Raw genomic sequence first — 25,000 nt, forward strand, 5'->3', positions numbered from 1 at the left:
AGCACCCTGCTAACCCGCGTCACATTCTCTCGAGTCACGACGCTACGCGTGGACTTGTACGTACACCTGATTGCGGCAGTCTTCGATCCACTCCTTCATTATGGCATGGTAGGTGTCCAGGTCGATGGAGATGTCCTTGTGTTCGGGGTCCAGCATGTTACACAGCTCCTCCAGGCCGCTGTCCTCAGAGCTACGACTCGTCGTGTGTCTCAGGTAGTCCACGATGTGAGACACGTACACCTTACCTACAGGAAAGTTCAAGCCAGGGTTATTCCCCGTGATGGTGCTCAGGCCGAGATACACAAAGCACAAAAATTTTATCAATCGTTAATCATTTTGCCATCGGTGTTTTGACTCAACTAGAAACGTCAGTCATGTGAGCAGGTAACGTCGTTTATTACGCACTCGTAGAGGGACAAGCCGCCTATTGACAGGCTTTATGTCTAGCGCGAAGAATAAACTTACTCGCTGCTGTCAATAAGCTTAACTCGATGAAGAGCGTTTTTGGCACTCATACACACTGAAATGCTTTCAGTTTTCAATTTTAAACCTTGAAATAGTGACCGTGACTGGCAACGTGTGTGTGTGTGTGTGTGTGTGTGTGTGTGTGTGTGTGTGTGTGTGTGTGTGTGTGTGTGTGTGGGTGTGTGGTAGGCTACCTCTGCACTGGGTATCGCAGGCCTGAAAAATGGTGTCGAGCAGGTCCTCTTCACAAATCAGACTGACCTCGGACAAACTCTCTTTCTTGGGCTCAGATGGCAACGAAGCACCTGACGGAACACAAAAACACACCCCGACATCGATTACGCCTCGGTTTAAAGGAATACTCCAGCGTTTAAAAACGTATCTACCATCACTGATCATTCTCTCTACATGCTGGAGAACAGAACATCTGTTTATTCAAAAGTCAGTTATAATAGAGGTGTAGGGGCAGATGTCGGGGCACCAGCAAAGGGTTATGCAAAAACAGTCAGTCAGATATATCTATAAATAAAAACGACAGATCTTTATCAGGACTACTTTATCACTGGGAAGGATTATACATTATACAAAGTTCTACATATATAAAAATATAAGTACAAATGTAATGGGCAGAAATGAAGCTGAAAACATCTGGAGTATTAATGTAATTCATCTGTTAGCCACAGTAGTGATTTTTGGCGCATGTACCATCTCCCATTGACAGTCTCTTGACCACCAGGGCTGGATAAGGCAGCTCGCAGTCTAATATCGTGGAGGCATCTGAGGAGCAAAAGTTAAGGTTGTAGGAGAGCAGGCCGTGCGCTGGTGCTTTGCTCCGGTCCGTCTCGCTCGGGGAGAAGCTGAAGCACGAGTCACCGTTCTGGAGAGCAGGTGTGGAGCTGAAGCGAGTTTCACCGTTCTTGAGAGCAGGTGTGGAGCAGCTAAGCTGCCAGGCTCGGCTGTGCCCCGGTGCTACGCCGCCCTTCTCCACCCGCTTACCCAGCGTGCTGGTGACGGTGTAAGTGGCGTTAACAGGACTGAGGGGTGTCACGGGGACACACGGGGTCCTTCCTGAGCTGCGGGACGCACCGGGAGTGAGCACGAGCGGTGAGCTGTTCTGCTCCGTATCGCCTTTGCGCTTCTTCAGGATGGTGTCCATGTTGCGTCTCAGACCCGTGTGCGGACTGTCGTAGCTGCTCGACTGCAGTTTGGGGATCTGGAAAGGAGAGTTGGGCTCACGGTCACGCCGCTGGATCGTCTGTAGCTTGCGGCAGATGCTGTCGACGGGGTTGTGGCGCCTCGGGGTCACTCTGAACTCCATGGCTGAGGGAAGCCTCGATCTGAAGCGAACGACACGCAATACACAAACTTAGGCCGCATTTCCACTGCCAAACAAAATCGGATTCCTCGCTGACTTCCGACACGGATACGATATAGCTGCAGCGTGGATGGGATTTTTTTTTTCACATCTGATACGGATCACGTTCAAATCGTAAAGGCTCTTTAGATGATTTGAAATCTCAAAACATACACGATATCTGGTTATTTAACGCACGTCGACGGTTTTCCATTATGAAGTTAGCTTCATTGTTATAGGACAGGGGTTTTTTTTATGACTAGGCCAAAATACATCATTTAGAGCCGGGGTGTCCAATCTTATCCGGAAAGCGCCGGTGTGGGTGCAGGTTTTCATTCCAACCGAGCAGGAGCCACACCCGAGTCTATTGAAAGCCAAGAACAACTGATTAAACAGGTGGAATCGGGTGTAGCTCCTGCTCGAATCGAATGAAAACCTGCACCCACACCGGCCCTTTCCGGATAAGATCGGACACCCCGGATTTAGAGGATGGTCAATGGAGTCCAGATGAGAAATCGTCCAATATAGCCATTGTCTAAACGTGCAGGATAGCTAGAGAAACCATCTACGAGGACATTTCTTGGGTCATGTCAGAGTGACGAGTCAGTCAGTCCAGGCTCTGATGCCAACGTAAAATGAAAGGTTTTCATATAAAACAGAGGATAAAAAGCACAATAATTACAGAGAAATAACCAGAATCACACCACGTCCTTTCAATAACTACAGTGATGGCACTGGTTAAAAATTAAGAACGAACTCATTTTCAGTCTATGATGAAAAAACATGAATGGAGGAGAGACGTTTTTGATTTTGATTTGTGTCAAAATACCAAAAAAAAAAAAAAAAAAAAGGCTCAGAGTGTAACATATACACTCAGCTAGAGAGGAATAACTTCCTGTGCAAAACAATACCCCAAACCCACAAGGAGTTCAAAAAAAAGAACACAGCAATAAAAGGGAAACCTAAATTATAGGTCAAGGCCACTTCAGTGAAGCTGCAGCTCACACAAAAACAAATGCAATACGGCAATACTACACTGAAATAACATGCACACTCCTCCTCCTCCTCATCCTCCTCCTCATCATCATCATCCTCATCCTCATCACCACCATGCACACTCTAAACACTTCAGCCTCATCCAGTTTAATACATAATCTGCTCCATACTTGCCTTTTTAATGCTCTTGATGACTTTAGTGAAATGTCAGTTCAGGCTTATTTGTATTTTTTTTTTTTTTAAGTCTATATAATCTTAAATCAGACATAAAATCACAGGATCTCAAACGAACAAACAAACACGTTTGCTTATGTTGCGACGCCCAAGCAGTTCACGTGCACTTTAAGAACAACCCGCGCGCTTGAACGCATCTGATTAATAGGCCCTGAGAGGGTCGCACGTGCGATTACTGACGAATGATTCGCGAAAGAGTCGGCTCTTTGCTAGAGGGAATCTTTGATGTGTCGACTCGCGCGTGCGGACAAGTGCGAGAATAAGGACAACGCTTCGGTTTGTTTTGGGGTCTGTTCGTGGGTTTTGTTTGTTTGTTTGTTTGTTTGTTTGGTTTGTTGTTTACTGTTTTCATACAGTTTTAAAAAAGCTGTATTTATTATTATTATTATTATTATTAGCTTAGTGGTTAGCACTTTCGCCTCACACCTCCAGGGTCAGGGGTTCGATTTCCACCGTGGCCCTGTGTGTGTGTGTGTGTGTGTGTGTGTGTGTGTGTGTGTGTGTGTGTGTGTGTGTGTGTGTGGAGTTTGCATGTTCTCCCCGTGCTGCGGGGGTTTCCTCCGGGTACTCCGGTTTCCTCCCCCAGTCCAAACACATGCATGGTAGGCTGATTGGCGTGTCCAAAGTGTCTGTAGTGTATGAATGGGTGTGTGAATGTGTGTATGATTGTGTCCTGTGATGGATTGGCACCCTGTCCAGGGTGTACCCCACCTTGTACCCCATGCTCCCTGGGATAGACTCCAGGTTATATAGAAGATGGATTATTATTATTATTATTATTATTAAAGATTTGTTTAAAAGATCATTAGGATGGAATTTATGACCTCTCAGACGAATGGAGTGACCCCTGTATTTAATTCTGTAAAAGGATGCAAATGTCTTATTTAAGATTTTCCATATTCCATTTAAATGCAAATATCCATCCATTTTCTGTCCTGCTTATCCTTACAGGGTCGCGGGGAACCTGGAGCCTATCCCAGGTAGCATGGGGTATAAGGCGGGGGACACGCTGGACTGGTTTAAATGCAAATATTAATTTCTTTATCTTCAGTAAGAGCTGCGTCCTGGTAACGGATCCCGGAGCCTGTCCCAGGAACGTCAGGAGTGAAGGTAAGAATTCACCTTGAATGTAATGCCGGTCCGTCGCATGGCATCATAGACACACATTCACAGCGAAAGGCCGTTTCGCTTAGCCAATTCACCTGCTGCACGTTTTTGAGAGGTGGGAGGAAACCGGAGAACCTGGAGGAAACCCACATGGACATATAGACAGGAAATCAAGCTCCGGTTCAAACCAGGGAGCCTGAAGCTCTGAGGTTGCGACGCTACCCACTGTGCCTCTGTGTCGGCCATTTTATGCCAATATTTGCGAGTTTAATTCTCTTACAGTGCGTTAATTCTCTTTTTCACCTTGCGCATCTAAAATCACTGTATTAGTGGGTGTTCCTACGGTTACCATGGTTTTACTGATACACAGAGTGTCCCAAAAGTCTCCATACATAAGGAGACAATAGCTTTTGTTTTCTAGAAAAATGTCTTCCAAACCTTTTTATACTTTTTTCACATAGACTTTAAGAACGCCTTTGACAAAAAGAAGAACATATTGAACTCGTTCTCATGGCCGGATCGGGAAGCTGTCGGAAGGTTGTGATGGACTTTACCAGGAAACATGGCAAGTACATCACACACCACACTGTTGCCGAACTTATTCACAAATTCAAAAAGACCAACTAAAGAAGTGGACGTCCATGAAGGCACAAACAATGTGGTGCTGGCATACTTAGTCATATTTTTGGGACACCCTGTTGAGTCTGGTTCCTCTCGAGGTTTCTTCCTCACGTCATCTCACGGAGTTTTTCAGCTAGGTCTAGGTATTTTTCAGATTTAATGACTACACACTGTCATAGACCTAAGATTTTATTCCCCATGGTTAATTCAAGAGTTGCCAATTCCACGGGGAATCCTCGGGTGAACTTTATGAGAGATTTTTTTTTTATGGTTTTGGTTGATAAAGTAACAGCCATTCGTTCTTCCTTCACTTCACAGTTCTCAGACCTGACCCTGAATTCGCTGGCTATTCCGGTTTCCTTTGATCATTTTCAACATGTTTCTCTAAAGGAACTGTGTGATCTGGTTAACCAGATAAAAATAACTTGTTCCCTCTGAGATTATAAAAGCAACTTTTTCCGTAATTGGCCCCAGTACCCAGGTGCTGACAAATTCATCTTTGAATGCTGGGGTGGTCCCGAACCTTTGCTTAAGAAACAGGGTTTGGATGAAGGTTGCTTTAATAATTATCGGCCTGTCTCTACGCTGTCGTTTCTGTCGAAGCTGTTAGAGGAAGTTGTGCAGTCACAATTGATCTTGTTTTTAAATTCAGCAATCTTGGAACCTTTACAATCTGGTTTCACTGCTTATCACTTATCATTTTACTGGCAGTGGATGCTGGAAAAAATGCTGTGCTACTAGATCTTACAGCTGCCTTTGATACTGTAGACCATAACATTCTTTTTTGGCACTTAGAGCATTTGATTGGTATCAAGGGTACCACCTTATAATGGTTCAACCCATATCTTAAGGACAAGTCCTGATCTTCCTCATCTTCTGCTCCTATTATTAGTGGTGTACCTCAAGGCTCCATTCTGGGCCCACTTCTATTTAACTTATATATGCGTCCGTCGGGGAATTTTATTAAGGTGCACAATGTCTCTCTTCATTTATATGCTGATGACACCCAGTTGTATATACCGCTGAAAGCTGGTGACTGAATTTAGTCATTGTTGGACTGTCTTGACGATATTAAAAATTGGTTAACAAACAATTTCCTCGAACTTAATGAAGACAGAACCGAAATAATTGTTTTTGGTCCTCTGAGATTGAGAGATGGTCTCATTAATGAGCTTCATAATCATTTCCCCTCAATGTCTTCCCAGGTTAGGAACCTTGGTATCATCCTGGACTCAGAATTATGCTTAACCAAGCAAATAAATTCAGTCGTTAAGAAGAATTTTTATCAACTACGGATTATTTCTTAAACTTAAAACATTTTTGTCTTTCGGAGATTTGGAGAAGGTTATTCATGATTGTATCACATCGCGCTTAGATTATTGTAACACGTTGTACTTGAGTCTTCCTCAGTCATCTCTTGCTTGCCTCTAGATGGTTCAGAATGCAGCTGCAAGGCTGTTGACCAGGCCAAAGAAATATGATCATGTCACCCTAATTTTAGTATCGCTCCATCGGCTCCCGGTCCATTTTGGGATCCGGTTTAAGATTCTGTTCTTCGTCTTTAAAACTCTTAATGATTTAAGCTCCTCCTTCTCTCAAAGATCTTCTCACACCACGTTCATCTAGCAGATTTTTAAGATCTTCAGAAGGTTTCTTCTGTATGTCCCTCGATCCCGTTTCTAAACTAAAGGGGGTGGAGCTTTTTCAGTCTCCGCCCCTCGTTTATGGAATCAATTGCCATTGGACATCTGCCTCGCACCTTCTATAATCATTTTTAAAAAGAGGCTGAAAGCGTATCTCTTCTCCCAGGCATTTTAATCTCATTTTTTACATTTTTGTCTATTGTCTGTCTTTATTTGTTGGTTTTATTCTGCTCAGCACTTTGGTCAGCTTTGCTGTGTTTAAGTGTGCTTTAGAAATAAAATTGACTTACTTACTAGTTTTTCCTAATCGCCACCGTCGCCTCTGGCTTGCTCATTAAGGTAAAATTGCTAAATGTAACATGTAGATCTGGAATTTCGACCTTTTTGTAAAGCTGCTTTGTGACATCGTCTAATATTATAAGCGCTATACAAATCAAACCGAACCGAATTGAATTGATAGCGTCCGGCAAATTGTGTACCAAAGCATTTATTTCACCGCCGACCAGAAGCCTTCCTGCTACAAATAACATCTCTTGCCCATTTTGACCTCAAATCAAACAAAATTGTACTCAGCGATTACACTCGCTCTACATAGCAGAATGGGCGGAGCCATCATTTTCAGGATGTTTTCTCCTAGTTTAGTCTCACCCACTAGTTAGTTCTCCTCTACGAGACAACAGCGCCACTCGGGAGCCTAGATCACATTTCTGTTCAGAAATTCCACCTACAAAATCTATTAAAACAAAAAAAAAAAAAACAGAGGTGTACAGCTAGAGGGATTTGGGACTATAAATAATTGCGCTATATTGATGTTAATGAAAGGTCATCATGAAGAGTCCTACAAATTGAACAGCCAAAAAAAAACAAAAAAACACCAAAGATACACATTAGTTTGTTTAATCACATTTTATTGGCTAAGAGCTGCTATGGTGAAACAGGATCATCCAATCAGGATCATGCATTTTTCCTCACGTTGTTGTTGGATTGAAAAACCAGCTAGCTATAGTATAGAGATATTGAGGTGACAGTTCATGAAGTACACGAAGAGAAAAAGACGTGTAGATCTGGTGTTATATGCTAAGATGTTGTTTCCCCACTAGTAGCATGTTGTTTTAATAATTTTCATGTTTAAAAAAAGGCATTTTATTTCCTTATTCAGTTATTAATAAGTTAAGGGTAAAGTAATTAAAGTAATTAAATGAGATTCTGAATACCACCACCGCCGATTCCACTACTGCTTACTCTACATCCTTCCAATATGTATGAGAGCGTCACATTGATCAATTTATTCGTACATAACGAGCTCTGGGTGATTTTTATTTAGCATATTTACTCACCCCCCCCCACTACGCCCTCGAAAATGAACTCCAGCCTACTGCTCTAAACATTCCATACAGGATTTCACAGAGTTTCCTTTTTTTTGTTGTTGTTGTCGTCGTGATTGTTGTGGCCAAAAATGCTCGCCTTTTAAAAAATTGAGATGCAACGTGCAACAAGGTTGTTTTTGTGTGTGTGTGCGTGTGCTTTTTGTCCTCTAGAAAACTACTCGAATTGGCGAACTTGCAACTTTTGCGAAATTGTTCTGCACGGTGACGTTTGTCGGTAAACGAGACCTTTTAGCTTCACTCACTCTCGACACACGTGAATCGAAGAGCGCTTCGGCTGAATGCGCGTCATTATGACGACGTCACGTGACAACTAAAAGCACTGTAAACTCCTCCGAATATTTTCAGCGAGTTTGCGTTTATATTTGAGTTTGGCGTTGATTTCTGCCGCGGCCAAATCAAGAAATCGAGTCCTGCAGGGACTGTCGAACGCGCCCGAAAGTTACACACTGCTGCTTTAACACGAGTCGGTTTACAAGAATCGACTCACTCAAATCAATCATAATCCCTGGCCAATAATTCCGTCTGATCTCTACCATGGTGTGAGCACGCATGTTTATTATATCTAAACATACAGTACCTCAGGTGTACCTAATAAAATGGCCACATGGTCACAAAATGGTGCTTTGACAATACTGCAATGCATACAGTACAACGTGTACTCGCTGTCTGGGCAGATCATATGGAATGTTACCCTGCTTAGGAGTTGCAGTGTGCATGCAGGAATGGCGGATGATGCAATGGAAGTGTGTAATTGTTTGCACGTGAAGGAAAAAAAAATGCAGCCTATTAAAAAAAAAAAAAAAAAAAAAAAAAAAGGAATCTGAAGGGAGTAAACCGGAATAAATCATAAACGTGACGAAGCACGAAGCCTGCTTTCTGATTTGCTTATTGTGCACGCACAGGGTCGCGTGCGCTTGTTTTTCGGACGGTTTAAAGCTCGCGTGAGGCAGCGCGAGACGGGGGTTGACGTGTGTAATCGGTCCGAGCTCGCGCCTCCACCATTGCGCACCACCACATCATCATCATCATGGCGAGCGGTTCAGCGAGCGCGCGGTCTCCTCAGGTAAACTCTTCATTCTTATATGTATCATTAACACCACGCGCGCTGTGACGGTGACAAACACGACACGCGCGCGCTGCTACAGTCTGTCCCTGTGTTTACCGAATAGCGGATTAGGGAGATCTAGCGTTATCCCGACGTCACGTGCGTGCTGGATTTTTTTTTGTCTCAGTGTTCGTTCTTTGGTTCTGCATGCTGCACACACGGTCACATAATAATAATAATAATAATAATAATAATAATAATAATAATAATAATAATGTGCAGATTATTCCAGGCTTTCTAATAATAATAATAATAATTCAGCTGGGAGGAGATGGAGCCATAGATAGCCTGTTAAAAATAGACACGTGGACTACTACCATATTCACCAGTGTGTCAGAAATGTTAGATCACCCTACTGAGAGCTCCTCAGAAATGATGAATGTACTATGTGTGAATTATTATGCATGTCCCATAAGGTAGTTTTTTTTATGTGCTTACCCATGTTTTTAGTTTTGTTTAAAGAATTCATTTCTGTATTTCTTCTTCTTGTTTTTTTTTTCCTTTTTTCTCTTTTCTATTCGTAACATGCTATTACATAACTTGTTATTAGGGTGTCCTTCATCTCAAACCACGTGTGTACTGTATGCACGGTCATACACTCACTGTCCACTTTATTAGGAACACCAGTACCATGTTTATCCATGCAGTCAGACTTTGGGGACGTTCTCCGTGACTTTAGAGTTTGCACGGAAAGGTTAGGGGCAGTGGAGTGGTGGTGCAACAGCGGTTACTGATCAGAAGGTCAGGGGTTCAAGCTCCAGCGCTCTTAACCCTCTGTGGTCTAGCTGTATCATGGCTGACCCTGCGCTCTAACCCCAGCTTGGGATGTAGCGAAGAAATTCACTATGCTCTAACGTAGAGGGTTCTTGTGTAGAAACGCTTTGTCTGCGAGAGACGTCCGAGGAGAATGACCAGACCGGTTCGATCTGACGGAAACTCAAATGATCACGCTTTACAACCGTGGTGAGCAAAAAGGCATGTCCGAACGCAGAGAAGTTCCACTCCTGTCAGCAGAGAACGGGAGTCTGAGGCTACACTCAAACTGAACAGATGGAAAAGACAACACCTGGTCTTTTTCCAGTCTTCAGCTATACCGTATAACTGAAAGGTTTTTGATTCTCTGGACATTTTGTACAGTGTACTGGGTGTAATTTATTTGCACTACATATTTATACTGCATGTATAATCCAGTGTACTTCAGTAATAATAATAGGCTGTAGGAGATAAAAAAAAATGTTGGTAAGTTTGTAACTTTTTATAGTGTTTTCACATACTGACTGTAGTGTGCTTTAGGGTGTAGCCACGTTACAAGAATAACTCTAGTTAAGTAGGCTGCAGTATGCAAGCTGACACACGTGACACGGTTAAAAAAAAATCTACTCCAGATCAAGCCTCTGTTGTGTTCATATTCTAATTCCTTACAGAAAAATGTATGTGGTTTGGAGACTTTCATGTATGAAATGATTTATGGTATCCCCCCCCCCCCCCCCCCCCCCCCATAGATTTGTTTTCATGTCACTGTTATTACATTTTCATGTGTTCAAATGGAATTATAGACTAAGGGGGGAGAGAAATAACATGAAATATGTGCAAATACTTATGAAACGTAAAACACCATTTCACATGTAGATGTAAGAAAAAAACACATTTTCCCCCCTGTAATGTAGCAGTATATGTGTGTAGTGAAAATCCAGGGCAGTATAGTAGTGACTGTGAAATACAATAGTATACCCATGGTAGCGTTATAATGCGCATGAAGTACTATAGTAAAGATACGCTAGTATTATAATGAGTATGCAATACTTCAGTAAAGCCAATGCAATATTAGTGACTGTGATGTAGCATAATAAAGCCATGGTAGCGTTATAGAGAGCAGAAAGTACTATAGTGGATATAAAGTACCATAGTACTTCCCTGATAGTATTATAGTGAGTATAAAATACCATAGTACCACCATGATAGTATTATAGTGAATATAAAGTACCATAGTACCACCAAGGCATAATTATAGTGAGTATAAAGTACCATAGTACCACCAAGGCATAATTATAGTGAGTATAAAGTACCATAGTACCACCAAGGCATAATTATAGTGAGTATAAAGTACCATAGTACCACCAAGGCATAATTATAGTGAGTATAAAGTACCATAGTACCACCAAGGCATAATTATAGTGAGTATAAAGTACCATAGTACCACCAAGGCATAATTATATTGAGTATAAAGTACCATAGTACCACCAAGGCATAATTATAATGAGTATAAAGTACCCTAGTACCACCAAGGCATAATTATAGTGTGTATAAAGTACCATAGTACCACCATGATAGTATTATAGTGAGTATAAAGTACCGTAGTACCACCAAGGCATAATTATAGTGAGTATAAAGTACCATAGTACCAGAAAGGCATAATTATAGTGAGTATAAAGTACCATAGTACCACCAAGGCATAATTATAGTGAGTATAAAGTACCATAGTACCACCAAGGCAGTATTATAGTGAGTATAAAGTATCATAGTACCACCAAGGTATAATTATAATGAGTATAAAGTATCATAGTACCACCATGATAGTATTACAGTGAGTATAAAGTACCCTAGTACCACCAAGGCATAATTATAGTGTGTATAAAGTACCATAGTACCACCATGATAGTATTATAGTGAGTATAAAGTACCGTAGTACCACCAAGGCATAATTATAGTGAGTATAAAGTACCATAGTACCAGAAAGGCATAATTATAGTGAGTATAAAGTACCATAGTACCACCAAGGCATAATTATAATGAGTATAAAGTACCCTAGTACCACCAAGGCATAATTATAGTGTGTATAAAGTACCATAGTACCACCATGATAGTATTATAGTGAGTATAAAGTACCATAGTACCACCATGATAGTATTATAGTGAGTATAAAGTACCATAGTACCACCAAGGCATAATTATAGTGAGTATAAAGTACCATAGTACCACCAAGGCATAATTATAGTGAGTATAAAGTACCATAGTACCACCAAGGCATAATTATAGTGAGTATAAAGTACCATAGTACCACCAAGGCATAATTATAGTGAGTATAAAGTACCATAGTACCACCATGATAGTATTATAGTCAGTATAAAGTACCATAGTACCACCAAGGCATAATTACAATGAGTATAAAGTACCATAGTACCACCAAGGCATAATTATAGTGAGTATAAAGTACCATAGTACCACCAAGGCATAATTATAGTGAGTATAAAGTACCCTAGTACCACCAAGGCATAATTATAATGAGTATAAAGTACCATAGTACCACCAAGGCATAATTATAGTGAGTATGAAGTCCCATAGTACCACCCAGGCATAATTATAGTGAGTATAAAGTACCATATTACCACCATGATAGTATTATAGTGAGTATAAAGTACCATAGTACCACCAAGACAGTATTATAGTGAGTATAAAGTACCATAGTACCACCATGATAGTATTACAGTGAGTATAAAGTACCATAGTACCACCAAGGCAGTATTATAGTGAGCATGAAGTACCATAGTACCACCCAGGCAGTATTACAGTGAGTATAAAGTACCATAGTACCACCAAGGCAGTATTACAGGGAGCCTGAAATCCTATTGCATGACTATGATATTATTATACTATGAAGTCTTATAATCAATCCATGGCAGTATAACAGTGAGCATGAAGTAATATAGTGAACTTAAGGTAGTATTATATTTACTATAGAGTAATATAATTAATCCATGGCAGTGTTATAGTGAGCATGAAGTAATATAGTAAAGCCATGGTAGTATTATAGCTACTAGAGTAATTCAATGGCAGTATTGTAGTATTGTCAGTATTGTCTACATGTTATTTCCACACTTTAATACACTAGGCTATGATTCTAGTACACCGGCTTCCAGTATCAGCTGTACATTAACTTTGACAATGCCTGCTCACCTGGTGTGCTTTATTAATTCATGAAGGAGAATGTGAGCGGTGGGAGGCCCTAAGCCGGCTGTTTGTGGTGAACAATGAAAGAACTTCACAGAGCCTTAGCGATCTCCGATAACCTGAGCCGCATTCCTGTAAACAAAAACGCAGACTTGTGCAAGACCGCTCATAACCGAACACAGGGCTTTAGCTTTGGGTATGGGGAAAGAGTTTTATTCCCAGAAGCAATGTTATGAGGAAATGATCTACATTTACCATTAGCCAAGATAAATACAAAATCAAATATTAGACATTACAAATCACGTTATCAGTCAGTCTTCAAATAAAGTTCAGTCATTTTAGTAAACACTTATTTCACTTCATCTGAACATCACCGACTCATCCACTGACTCTTACAACGTGGAGGTTGGGCGGTATGCCTGCTAATGCTAATTAATATGCTAATTAACTGTTTGCATTATTTTTGGCCGTTTTCCTTATATAGATCTTTTTTTTTTTTTTTTTGGTGTGTGTTTGGGGGGGGATGGGTTTCATCTCACAGCAATGTATAATATTACCATAGTTTTACTATAGTACTTAATACTCTAAAATACTGCCATGGCTTTACTATAGTCATGCTATGGCTTTATTGTAATTCTTAACGTTGGCTATATTACTACCACGGATGTACTATAGCACTTCAAGTTCACTATAATACATCTGTAGCTTTACTATTATACTTCAAGTTCACCATACCACCTCATGTTTAGTTATGTTTAGTTGCTACGATATTGTAATGGCTCTACTGTATTACTTCATGCTGACTATCAAATTGCTACAGCCTTACTATAGTACTTCATACTATAATACGTCATACTATAATACTTCATGGTAACTATAACATTACCCTGGTTTTACTGCAGTCAGTATAATGACGGTCAGTATAATACTAACTATGGGTCTACTCTTGTACTTTATGCTAACTGTAATCATACCAAGATTTTACTATGGTACTTAACATTTACTATAATGGTACCATGGTTTTATTTGATATTTCGTACTAATAGTAATACTAACTTTAGTACTTCATGGTAACTATACTACTACAATAGTTGCACTGTGGTACTTGTAATATGTTAGTATAAGACTACTGTTGTTTTATACAGTATAGATCCTGGTTTAACTACAGTATAGTACATCATGGTATCTAAAATACTAACATGGTGCTACATCACACTAATACTATCACTCATATATATACATATATATAGATGAAAATATTAAGTTAGTATAAAAGTATTTATATATACACTCCTTAGTAACTATGACACTACTATGATTTTACTGTAGTGCTTCATACTATCTATAATACCATATGTCTTGTTGTAGTTCTGTATGCTAACTGTACATCATGGTAACTAGATTGACTATGGTATTAGTGTAATACTACACTGTTCGACTGTATCACCTTATAGTAACGTCAAAGATACATCCTAGGATGCTCTTGGACACATCTTCAGTGATGTTCCTGATGTCATTTGGTGTTTCGGGTCTTTCAACATCATACGCCGTGACCCGGGTGACCCCGCCAGGGTTGATCAGACCCTGGCTTGTATCCCAGCGGCACTGGCCCATAAATCGCTCCTCTTAAGCCACCGCCATCTGGAGGCCCTGTGTGCAGCCGCCATAGCGGACTTGATGGCTTTCCTCTTCGCAGCCCCAGTAATGCCGAGCGGCGTGTTGACCGAGTACCATCATTACTACCACAATTAAACTAGAGCACTTAATGGTTACTGTAGTTTTACTATGGTACATCACACTACCTTTAATATACCGCTATGAATTCACTACAATATCTAATGGTAACTATATCCTCCATAGTACCTAGTAGTACTATCTGTAGTAACACAGTTTTACTGTTGTATACTGTAATATAAGCGTAGCTTTACTGCGGTAATCTAAAACTACCATTGTTTTGTTGTGTTACTTTTCATGGTACCTTTTTTATGACCAGGATTTAACTGTAGTACTTCATGGTACTGTATGTTATATAACATGTTTTTAAATAAAGTACTGCATAGTAGCTGTGATATTACCAAGGTTTTTACTACAGTATGAAAGGATATCGTGATGACGTTGGCTTTCTTTCCTTTCAGGTCCAAGACGAAAATCCCTCATGTAATGATGTGGCTAGCTTTAAGGTAATGTCTCTAATCTAATTGAAGTGTGATTTCGTAACAGCATACTGTTTCAGACTATACTATGCTAAGTTTGGGAGCACAGTGTCTTAATGATATGATGAACCGAAACAGTTTGCATGATTCAGAACTTGCCTGCAGTGGGAAGTCCAGAGTCAGCATTTTTGACGTTTCTCTGGTGCTAACTCGACTCTTGAGTGAGAAAACGGCTTCCCCTTGCTGTCTGGTTTTGGTTTAGTCCGAATATGAGCTCGTCACAGCATTTCCAACACAGCCGCATTGTCAGACGGGCCTCTCAAAGTTCCTTTAAGGGGCTGGAATGTTGGTTGCTATAGCTGGAATGTATGCACAGTGCCACCCCCTTCTTCTTTTTTTTTTTTTTTTTTGCTAGTAATGTAAGGATCCTAGGAAGCCTGTCTCTCGCTGGATAGAAGTGCCGTGTCGAGTGAATCCACTTACTCAGATCTCCATAAGCCCTGTCAGTCAAGATCCTCCCTGTTCTTTCATGCATTGCCTCTCAGACTCCGATAGATGATTACGAGGAATCAGGACGTTGAAATGCTAACAACTAAATAGTGGTCGCAATCACTGCGGGGATGTGGACCGTCCCCACATCTGTTTCCCATCGAATGAACGATCGATTGATGCGTGCACATGAGGGGATGAGTTACATCTAGTGCATACTTCAGATTTGCAAACTGTCTGTGTTCCTACGTACATCTTATTGGAGAGGTTTTCTTTAGCATTAACATTATATTTGGTGAAGTTAAACACCTTCTGCTCTTGAGGTACAGTAAATGGGACTTTTAGTTTTAGGTACAGTGAAATGGGACTTTAGAGAAGGTTTGTGGTAAATATTTACCCTAGGAAGCTGATTTAATGGTTAGGTCGACCTGCATTCAGCCACTGATTCTTTAAGGCAATGCTACCTGCTAACTTTGAGGTGTGAAAAAAGGAAGCAGACAAAGCTACCTCTATTTTCCTTGTGCAAGTCTACAGGTATGCCGGCTTATTTATTTTTTTTGCTTCACTGGTGAGCCAAAGAAGATAATTAGCCGCGAAACACTGGAGCTAGTGTATTTATAGTGAGACGGTTAAAGTCCAAGAGCTTTAGAGCTTTAGAGTAGCAATTAAAGGTTTATTTAGATGCGTTGTTACGAAAGACCCACTACACTTAGCGTTGGAATGCGAGACTATAGAAAGACCATTAGATGAAGTTTCTCTTTGATATCTGATCTACGCCATATATTCGATATTTACTTTATTTACAGAGTATATAATTAAGTTGGCAGCCTGATGTTTCAATAAAAGAATATTTAAATGCATAATCGCTTGTTTCAAGGCCAAACAGTTTCCATCATTTATGATTGTGTGTTGCCATTCACTTCAGTTCAATTCAGTTTTATTTGTATAGCGCTTTTAACAACGGGCGTCGTCTCAATGTAGCTTTACAGAAACATATAAACACAGGATACAGATTTTAAGTGAGTGAATATATTCCTAATGAGCGAGCCGGTGGAGACGGTGGCGTGGAAAAAAAAACTCCAGAAGGCTGAAAGAAAACAAGAACATGTATAAAATCTAGTCTATGTTGCGCTGTATGTGAGGATGTGTTAATACAGGGTGCTGGGTCTGAGGGGATATAATGGATATCGCTATTGTATGGTCACGTATAGTGGATCCGTGGATCCGTTTTAGCTGAGAAAAAGAAGAAGATGGAGAAATACCCTAAGGAAAACAAGCGGGTCGGTGCTTGGCCCCATAAATAATCAGTGAGCAGTGATTTGCGGGGTCCAAGCACCGTTTTATAAAGTTTCTTTATAAAGCATGTTTGATATACTTCGTAGCTCGAAATGCTTTACAGTCAAGTAGTAATATTAATGATCTTTTCTGCTGTAAAATGATACTAATATAAACTAAAGATAAACTAATACTATTACTAATATGTCACTAAAATGTCATTATGTCAGTATGTACATATGAATACTACTAGGTGACGTTAATCCTCCCCCCCACCGAAATTTTTTGTTTGTTTGTGGGCTCGTTTGTTTCAGGCAGCAGACACAGTGGTCCAGCAGTGCGAGAGCCGTAAACCTAAACCCGAGTCAGAGAACTTGTCCTTCGGTACCGTGTTCACAGACCACATGCTGCTCATCGAGTGGAGCAGTGAAGGGGGCTGGGAAAAACCTCGGATTCAGCCATTTGGAAACCTGAGCCTTCATCCCGCCTGTTCTGCTCTGCATTACGCCGTGCAGGTGGGTGATCTAACAACACCACACAAACACACACACACACACACATACACACACACAGATTACATAATACACTCCCCTCTGAAAATATTGGAACAGCGAGGCCAATTGTTTGAATTTCGAATGAATCTGAGACGATAGATGAGAATTTGAGCTTTCATTTCTAGATGTGTTTAACGACTTGCTGTAGAACATAGCACCTTTTGTGCCGGACCATGTCATTTTTAGGTGAGCAAAAGTATAGGAACAGCTAGTCTTAATGTAAATTGAAGTAACTTACACTTAATATCTGGTTAGAAATCACTTGCTTGCGATAACCGCATCAAGCCTGAGCCTCAGTGACGTCACCAAACTGTCAGGTTCTTCTTTTGGGAAGCTTTTCCAGGCTTTTACAGCACCCTCTTGCAGTAGTTGCTTGTTTGTCCTTCCCTCTCTGTTTTTGTCCTTCTTTCTCTATTTCTCTTTCTGTTTTTGTCCCTCTTTCTCTCTGTCTCTCTCTCTCCTTCTGTCTCTCTCTCTCCTTCTGTCTCTCTCTCTTTATTTATGAAATGCAGATCAGTCGGGGTAAGATCTGGCGATTGACTCGGCCAGTCTAAAACCTTCCACTTTTTCCCCACTGATGAAGAATGTTCCAGAAGCAGCCGTGCAAGCCCAAGCCATGACGCTACCTCCACCATGCTTCACAGATCAGCTCGTATGTTTTGTATCATGAGCAGATCCTTTCTTTCTCCACACTTTGGCCTTTCCATCACTTGGGTAGAGGTTCATCTTGGTTCCAGAACTTTTGTGGCTCATTTCTTTGCTAATTTCAGTCCGGCTTTCCGATTCTCGACGCCGATGAGTGGTTTGCATCTTGTGGTATGGCCTCTATATTTCTGCTCTTCTTCGAATGGTGGACTGTGAGACCTTCACCCCTGTCCTTTGGATGTTATTGGTGATGTCACTGACTGTTGTTTTCTGTTTTTCCTTCCCAGCTCTTACAATGTTTCTGTCATCAGCAGCTGTTGTTTTCCATGGCCGACCTGTTTCATGTCTGGTTGTTAGTACACCACTGGTGGTTTCGATCTTCTCAGGGCATTCCAAATCTTTGCATTGTTTGTGCAATGGCTCTGATAGATTTTCCCTCTTTTCTCAGCTTCATAATGGCTCACCTTTCTTGCATATCATCTCTTTGGTCTTCATGTCGGTTTATCCTTTATAACAACAAGCGCAGTCTTCACAGGTGAAACCCAGGGCTCGAACCAAAAATAGACATTCAAAGCTATTAACGGTTTAAAGGGGTCAATCTAACAGGGCACACCTGGGCAACAGGAAACACCCGTCGGGGACGTGTTACAGCATTGTTGATCACTTGAAAAAATGGGTGGGTCCAAACAAAAGCTGCGATTGTTCTAAGTCGTTTAAGGCATCACATCTGGATGTAAATATGAGGGACTGAAAACTAAAATTCTGCTCTATCATCTCATATTCATCTTTTGATCTTCAGTGTATAACAAAAACAAAAGAATTGAACTTTATTGTAAGCGCTCGTTGTAGGGGACGTAGCCGATTAGTAGGTCACGTGACCATAAAATGACGTCCGTAGTCTGCGTATGTGCTAGGAACTCAGCAACTTACCAAAAAACACCAAAAAGCGTCACGTCTTGTTCCTGTCATCGGCGTATACTGAGAAGGTATCTACCAGGTCTTACTGGTTGGAAGATTACTGGTTTTAAGACGACGTTCACTGCGATCTCCGGCCATTTTGGGAATTTCCCTTCGAATGAAAGGGGTCTAAGCTCTATTTGTTGAGTCGGTTTTATTAGTTTGCACTTCATACTGTATAATGACAAGTGCTCGATTTAAATGGGGATGATTTAGATGATATTATAAGCTCAGACGAGCTAATATAACGTTTTATCGATCCCAAGGGGAAACGGTCGTGTTCCAGCAGCATACCTAAAAACCAAGGCACGAAATACACGCAGTAAATGAAGTAAGCGTAAACTAAATATAAAATACGATGACGTTAAATAAATATCGACGATGTAAAGATGTATGCATAGAATAGATATAATATGAATAGTAAACCTACGTGTATGGTATCATCCAGTATATATCTATAGCCATGCTAATGTGCAAGGAGGACAGTTTATTGTGTATAGATGTATACTCCATCTAGGGGAAATTCGACCTGTGTATTAACAAGTTGAACAAACGCTCTCAAACCATGCAAGGTTTCATGTGACTACACCCCTATGTGCAACACACGGCGTTTCGTACAAGGCGGACGTGTACTTTGACCGCCGTCTGTCCGTGCCCTTGAGTTTGGTGTTTGTTGACGCACATGATGACGTGAGTGCTCTGTTTTGTTTGTAGCTGTTCGAGGGCATGAAGGCGTACCGCGGACAGGATGACCGAGTTCGTCTCTTCAGGCCCATGCTGAACATGGAGCGCATGTTAAAGTCTGCACACAGAGCCTGTCTACCCGTGAGTGCTTCCTGTCCGTCCGTGCGTCACCTGTTTCAATGCGTAGCGTTCATCACACCACGGCGCTGCTTTCTTCTATCGTCTATAACGATTAGTTAATAAGTTAAATAGCTTTAAGCAGCGTTGATGCTTGATCTAGGACATACAGCAGAACTCTGTATACCCAGGACACTGTAAACGACATGACGCACCCAAACGTCCGTGTCGAATGTACCGAGTGTTGTGTCTGATCTCTTTTCCTGCAGAGTTTCGACGGCGCTGAGTTTCTGGAGTGTATCAGGAAGCTGGTGGAATTGGATCAGGACTGGGTTTCTCGTTCGGACTCGGCGAGCCTCTATATCCGCCCGACGTTCCTGGGCACCGAGGTGAGCGACAAAACCTCCACCGCCTCGCTTTCATACCACAGCTACCAACCGCCGAGGGTCAGGGCTTCGTCAGAGACACGTTCGAACCGCTACTCGTGCAGGACGGCGTATCACACTCGGAAGATGGCGCTATCTGCCGCATACACGAGCTCACAGACGTCTGCGATTGGCTGGTTGTGATTGACAGGGTAGAGAGAGAGAGAGAGAGAGAGAATGCCCCTCCTATGCAGAGAGCACGGTCATGTTATTTGCTCTTTTGGCTCCTGGGCACGGTTGGCTATGGCACCCTCAGGATTTGATCTCGCAATCTCCTGATGAAATAGCACGTTTCTGTTGCACCACCCTCTGTTGAAACAGACCCTTCAACAGTCTTCAGACTGTGCGTGAGCACAAGTATCAGAAGATGCCTTCATGTGTCGCAGGTGTCCCAGTAGGCTAGTTAATAAATGTACGATTGTTCCACCTGTTTCTGATCTAAGCATACATCATGTACCTACAGGTAAGGTAGGTGTGTTTCGCTCGTGAACCCCAGAACAAATCTCCTAATCTCGTGTAGACACGGGATAAAAGATCAACTTCTGAAAGTACACAGTTTTACAATAATATAAAACAACAACCAACCCTGCATACTAACACCAAAACCTCATCCCGTGTGTGTGTGTGTGTGTGTGTGTGTGTGTGTGTGTGTGTGAGATTAGTCTTCATTAGGTGTGAAGAAGGCCTCGCGTGCCTTACTGTTTGTGATCCTCAGTCCAGTTGGCTCCTACTTCAGTACAGCAAGCAACTCTGTGTCCCTGTGGGCCGACTCCAAGTACATCAGAGCCTGGAAAGGAGGGACGGGAGACTGCAAACTGGGAGCGTGAGAGTAACACACACACACACACACACACACACACACACACACACACACACACACACACACACACACACACAGATGGAAAAAGACGATAAAGACGAAGCAGGTTGTCCCTATTGTGTCGATGATTCAGTGTATGATTCAGTGTATGATTCGGTCTATGACTCGGTGTAAGATTCGCTCTATGATTCAGTGTATGATTCTGTATATGATTCAGGGTATGATTCTGTCTATGATTCAGTGTATGATTCAGTGTATGATTCGGTCTATGACTTGGCGTAAGATTCGCTCTATGATTCAGTGTATGATTCAGTGTATGATTCAGTGTATGATTCAGTGTATGATTCAGTGTATGATTCGGTCTATGATTCAGTGTATGATTCAGTGTATGATTCGGTCTATGAATCGGTGTAAGATTCGCTCTATGATTCAGTGTATGATTCAGTATATGATTCAGTGTATGATTCAGTGTAGGATTCAGTGTATGATTCAGTGTATGATTCAGTATATGATTCAGTGTATGATTCAGTGTATGATTCAGTCTATGACTTGGTGTAAGATTCGCTCTATGATTCAGTGTATGATTCAGTGTATGATTCAGTATATGATTCAGGGTATGATTCGGCGTATGATTTGGTCTATGATTTGTTGTATGATTTGGTTTGTGTGTGTGTGGGACAGTACAGTACTGTGTGTGTGTGTGTGTGGGACAGTACAGTACTGTGTGTGTGTGTGTGTGTGTGTGTGTGTGTGTGGGACAGTACAGTACAGTACTGTGTGTGTGTGTGGGACAGTACAGTACTGTGTGTGTGTGTGTGTGTGTGTGTGTGTGGGACAGTACAGTACTGTGTGTGTGTGTGTGTGTGTGTGTGTGTGTGGGACAGTACAGTGTGTGTGTGTGTGTGTGTGTGTGTGTGTGGGACAGTACAGTACTGTGTGTGTGTGTGTGTGTGTGTGTGTGGGACAGTACAGTACAGTACTGTGTGTGTGTGTGGGACCGTACAGTACTGTGTGTGTGTGGGTGTGTGTGTGTGTGTGGGACAGTACAGTGTGTGTGTGTGTGTGTGTGTGTGTGTGTGGGACAGTACAGTACACTGTGTGTGTGTGTGTGTGTGTGTGTGTGTGTGTGTGTGTGTGTGTGTGTGTGGGACAGTACAGTACTGTGTGTGTGTGTGTGTGTGTGTGTGTGGGACAGTACAGTACAGTACTGTGTGTGTGTGTGGGACCGTACAGTACTGTGTGTGTGTGTGTGTGTGTGTGTGTGTGTGTGTGTGTGGGACAGTACAGTACTGTGTGTGTGTGTGTGTGTGTGTGTGTGTGTGTGTGTGTGGGACAGTACAGTACAGTGTGTGTGTGTGTGTGTGTGTGTGGGACAGTACAGTACAGTGTGTGTGTGTGTGTGTGGGACAGTACAGTACAGTGTGTGTGTGTGTGTGTGTGGGACAGTACAGTACAGTGTGACAGACTGTAGTTTCCTCTCAGGAACTACGGGGCGTGTATCTTGGCTCAGGACGAGGCGGTGGGATTCGGATGTCAGCAGGTTCTGTGGCTGTACGGAGACGATCACCAGATCACGGAGGTCGGCACCATGAACCTCTTCCTCTACTGGATCAACCAGGATGGAGGTGCTGAAGCACTCTTCTCAAACACTTCCTGTTCCTGTTTCTATCAAAAGAAATACAAGGCTTTATTCTTTCGGATTTTTATCAGTGAATATTGGTAGCAGTTTTGTGCAATAGTTTAATATATTCTCTTTTCCTTTTTTTTTTTTTTTAAAACAAACAAACAAAAACAAACTTATCTAGTGTAAAAGATAAAAAAAAAAGAGCTAATGTATATTTTTATTGATGTATTTCCTGTTGATAAATGACAAAATTCATAAACAATAAAAATTTAGGGAAAGAAGGATGAAAACAGAGACAGAAAGAGAGAGAAACAGAGACAGAGAGACAAAGAGATGGAGAGAGAGGAACAAAAACAGAGACAGAAAGAGATAGAGAGAAAGAGAGATGGAGAGAGAGGGACAAAAACAGAGACAGAAAGAGATAGAGAGAAAGAGGGACAAAAACAAAGAGAGAGGAAGACAGAGAGAGAGAGAGGGACAAAAACAGAGACAGAAAGAGAGAGAGAGAAAGAGGGACAAAAACAGAAAGAGAGGAAGACAGACAGAGAGAGGGACAAAAACAGACAAAGAGAGAGAGTGAAAGAGGGACAAAAACAGAAAGAGAGGAAGACAGAGAGAAAGAGAGGGACAAAAACAGAGACAGAAAGAGAGAGAGAGAAAGAGGGACAAAAACAGAGAATGAGAGAGACAGAAAGAGAGAGGAAGACAGAGAGAGAGGGGGGGGACAAAAACAGAGACAGAAAGAGATAGAGACAGAAGGAGAGAGAGAGACAAAGAGAGAGAAAGAGGGACAAAAACAGAGAGGGAAGGACAAAACAGAGACAGAAAGAGAGAGAGAAAGAGGGACAGAAACAGACAGAAAGAGAGAGAGAGACAGAGAGAGAGAGAGAGAGAGAGGGCAACTCCTGTACCACGAGAACATCCCAGAATAAAGTTTAATTGTGTCATCAGTGGGGTTTAGTTTAGTTTGGTTTTGTGTTTCAGAGGAAGAGCTGGCCACGCCTCCTCTGGACGGGATCATTCTACCCGGCATCACACGCCAAAGCATCCTGGAGCTCGCACGCAAATGGGTAAGACCTGATACTCATCACATGACCACATGCTCACGTTCACCTAGATCTGACCTCTCAGATTCCCTCTTGAATCCGGTTCGTCTCTAAGGGATCGGTCCATGTGATTGGATTTTAATTCGCACCACTATTAACACGCTTCCCAAATGACCGTCGCGCCGCTTGATTTATTCGCTCATCAAAAAGAAAACCTGGAAAGACCTCTTACATCTGAAGCGTCCGAGTCGTCTCGGTCACACTCCAGTCACGTTACAGAAACACTTTCTCTTCATAAGATGTGAAAGATTGGACGAAAGCTGATTAAAGAGATGGTCACGGAGGGGCCGTGTGTGTCTCTGAGTCTCATTTGGTGGAATACACTCCTGCGAAAAATACATACCATGATGGATAAGGGTTTGTGGATGAAATATAGCATTAAAGAAATAATCATTAGCTATTTTAACCCTTGTGCGTCAATTAAAATAAAATAATATTATAAATAAGAATATTAAAATAAGTTACGCTCGGGGCCGTAGAGGACAAAAATGTCCATGCCCAAAAACTGTCATAAAAATATTACTTATGAAAATTTTTTTTTTACACTTTCACTTACGTCCATTTTTTTTTATTATTATTTAATTTTTATTTTTTTTTACCAGCATCAGTTCTGATCATAATGACCAAACATTCATTCATTTCCAGAATTGTAACCCTTTAAATGCTGGTTTATTTACATAATGCCACAGATGGGGAATTTTTTGTAATGCAAAAAAAAGAAAGAAAAATATTCATTATTTTCCATATACTAAATGCTAAGCAGATATATTTTTTTTCTTTGATTATTACAGTCTTGGATACGTCCGTGATTAACAACAACAACAACAACATTTATTCTGATGCGTTCGTATTTTTTATGAAGTGTCAGATTAAAAAAAATTTTTTCTTTTTAATTTAAAAATAATCTAACGCTCGGGTCCTTAAGGACAAAAATGTCCATGTCCAAAAACTGTCATAGAAATATTATATCTGATTTTTTATCCCCCCACTTTTACCGACTTTGATTTTTTCCCCCCAGCATCAATTTATACAATTTTCATAATTACTAAACATTAATTTTTACATTTTTAAAATGTTTTGAAACCTCGTCAACAAAATAAAAGCCTATTCACACAGAATGCATGATTTTATGCTTAAACATTACAGGGATTAAATATTTGCAGTTTGAATGGGTTTCAATGGGGACGTTTTTGTCCTTAACGTCCTGAGTGTAACTGTTTTGCGTATTTAGTTGAAAATAGATTTATCAAAGCAAATGAGAGTGAAATATTAAAATTCCAATTAAAAATA

General features: G+C 41.3%; 2 protein-coding genes and 1 long non-coding RNA gene across 7 annotated transcripts in view; 2 read left to right on the plus strand and 1 right to left on the minus strand.

Annotated features, from left to right (window-relative positions):
• Positions 1 to 1,798, minus strand: part of lrmp (lymphoid-restricted membrane protein) — a 40,849-nt gene extending 39,051 nt beyond the window's left edge. The window contains exons 1-3 of the mRNA XM_017494373.3: positions 1,171 to 1,798; positions 660 to 770; positions 65 to 245 (exon numbers count right to left, since the gene is read on the minus strand). Of these exons, the coding sequence (XP_017349862.1) occupies positions 65 to 245; positions 660 to 770; positions 1,171 to 1,783 (905 nt within the window). The 5' untranslated portion in view covers positions 1,784 to 1,798. The remainder of the gene's footprint in view (positions 1 to 64; positions 246 to 659; positions 771 to 1,170) is intronic.
• A 1,442-nt stretch (positions 1,799 to 3,240) lies between these two features.
• On the plus strand, positions 3,241 to 4,716 carry LOC108279844 (uncharacterized). Its single transcript, XR_001815622.3, has 3 exons — positions 3,241 to 3,325; positions 4,101 to 4,159; positions 4,618 to 4,716. It is a non-coding gene; the product is annotated as an uncharacterized LOC108279844 (long non-coding RNA).
• Positions 4,717 to 8,652: 3,936 nt separating this feature from the next.
• The window catches only part of bcat1 (branched chain amino-acid transaminase 1, cytosolic), a 42,870-nt gene continuing 26,522 nt past the window's right edge, over positions 8,653 to 25,000 (plus strand). Inside the window, exons 1-8 of one of the 5 annotated variants that reach the window (XM_017494374.3) lie at positions 8,653 to 8,871; positions 14,997 to 15,041; positions 17,093 to 17,293; positions 19,649 to 19,759; positions 20,005 to 20,124; positions 20,823 to 20,983; positions 22,463 to 22,605; positions 23,589 to 23,674. In XM_017494374.3, the coding sequence (XP_017349863.1) occupies positions 8,836 to 8,871; positions 14,997 to 15,041; positions 17,093 to 17,293; positions 19,649 to 19,759; positions 20,005 to 20,124; positions 20,823 to 20,983; positions 22,463 to 22,605; positions 23,589 to 23,674 (903 nt within the window). In that variant the 5' untranslated portion in view covers positions 8,653 to 8,835. Of the gene's footprint in view, positions 8,872 to 13,253; positions 13,275 to 14,996; positions 15,042 to 17,092; positions 17,294 to 19,648; positions 19,760 to 20,004; positions 20,125 to 20,822; positions 20,984 to 22,462; positions 22,606 to 23,588; positions 23,675 to 25,000 lie in introns of those variants that run through there. The other 4 variants (XM_017494376.3, XM_017494378.3, XM_017494377.3 and 1 more) reach the window with 4 other exon arrangements.

Source organism: Ictalurus punctatus, chromosome 19 (assembly GCF_001660625.3).
Source record: "Ictalurus punctatus breed USDA103 chromosome 19, Coco_2.0, whole genome shotgun sequence".
NCBI lineage: Eukaryota > Metazoa > Chordata > Actinopteri > Siluriformes > Ictaluridae > Ictalurus > Ictalurus punctatus.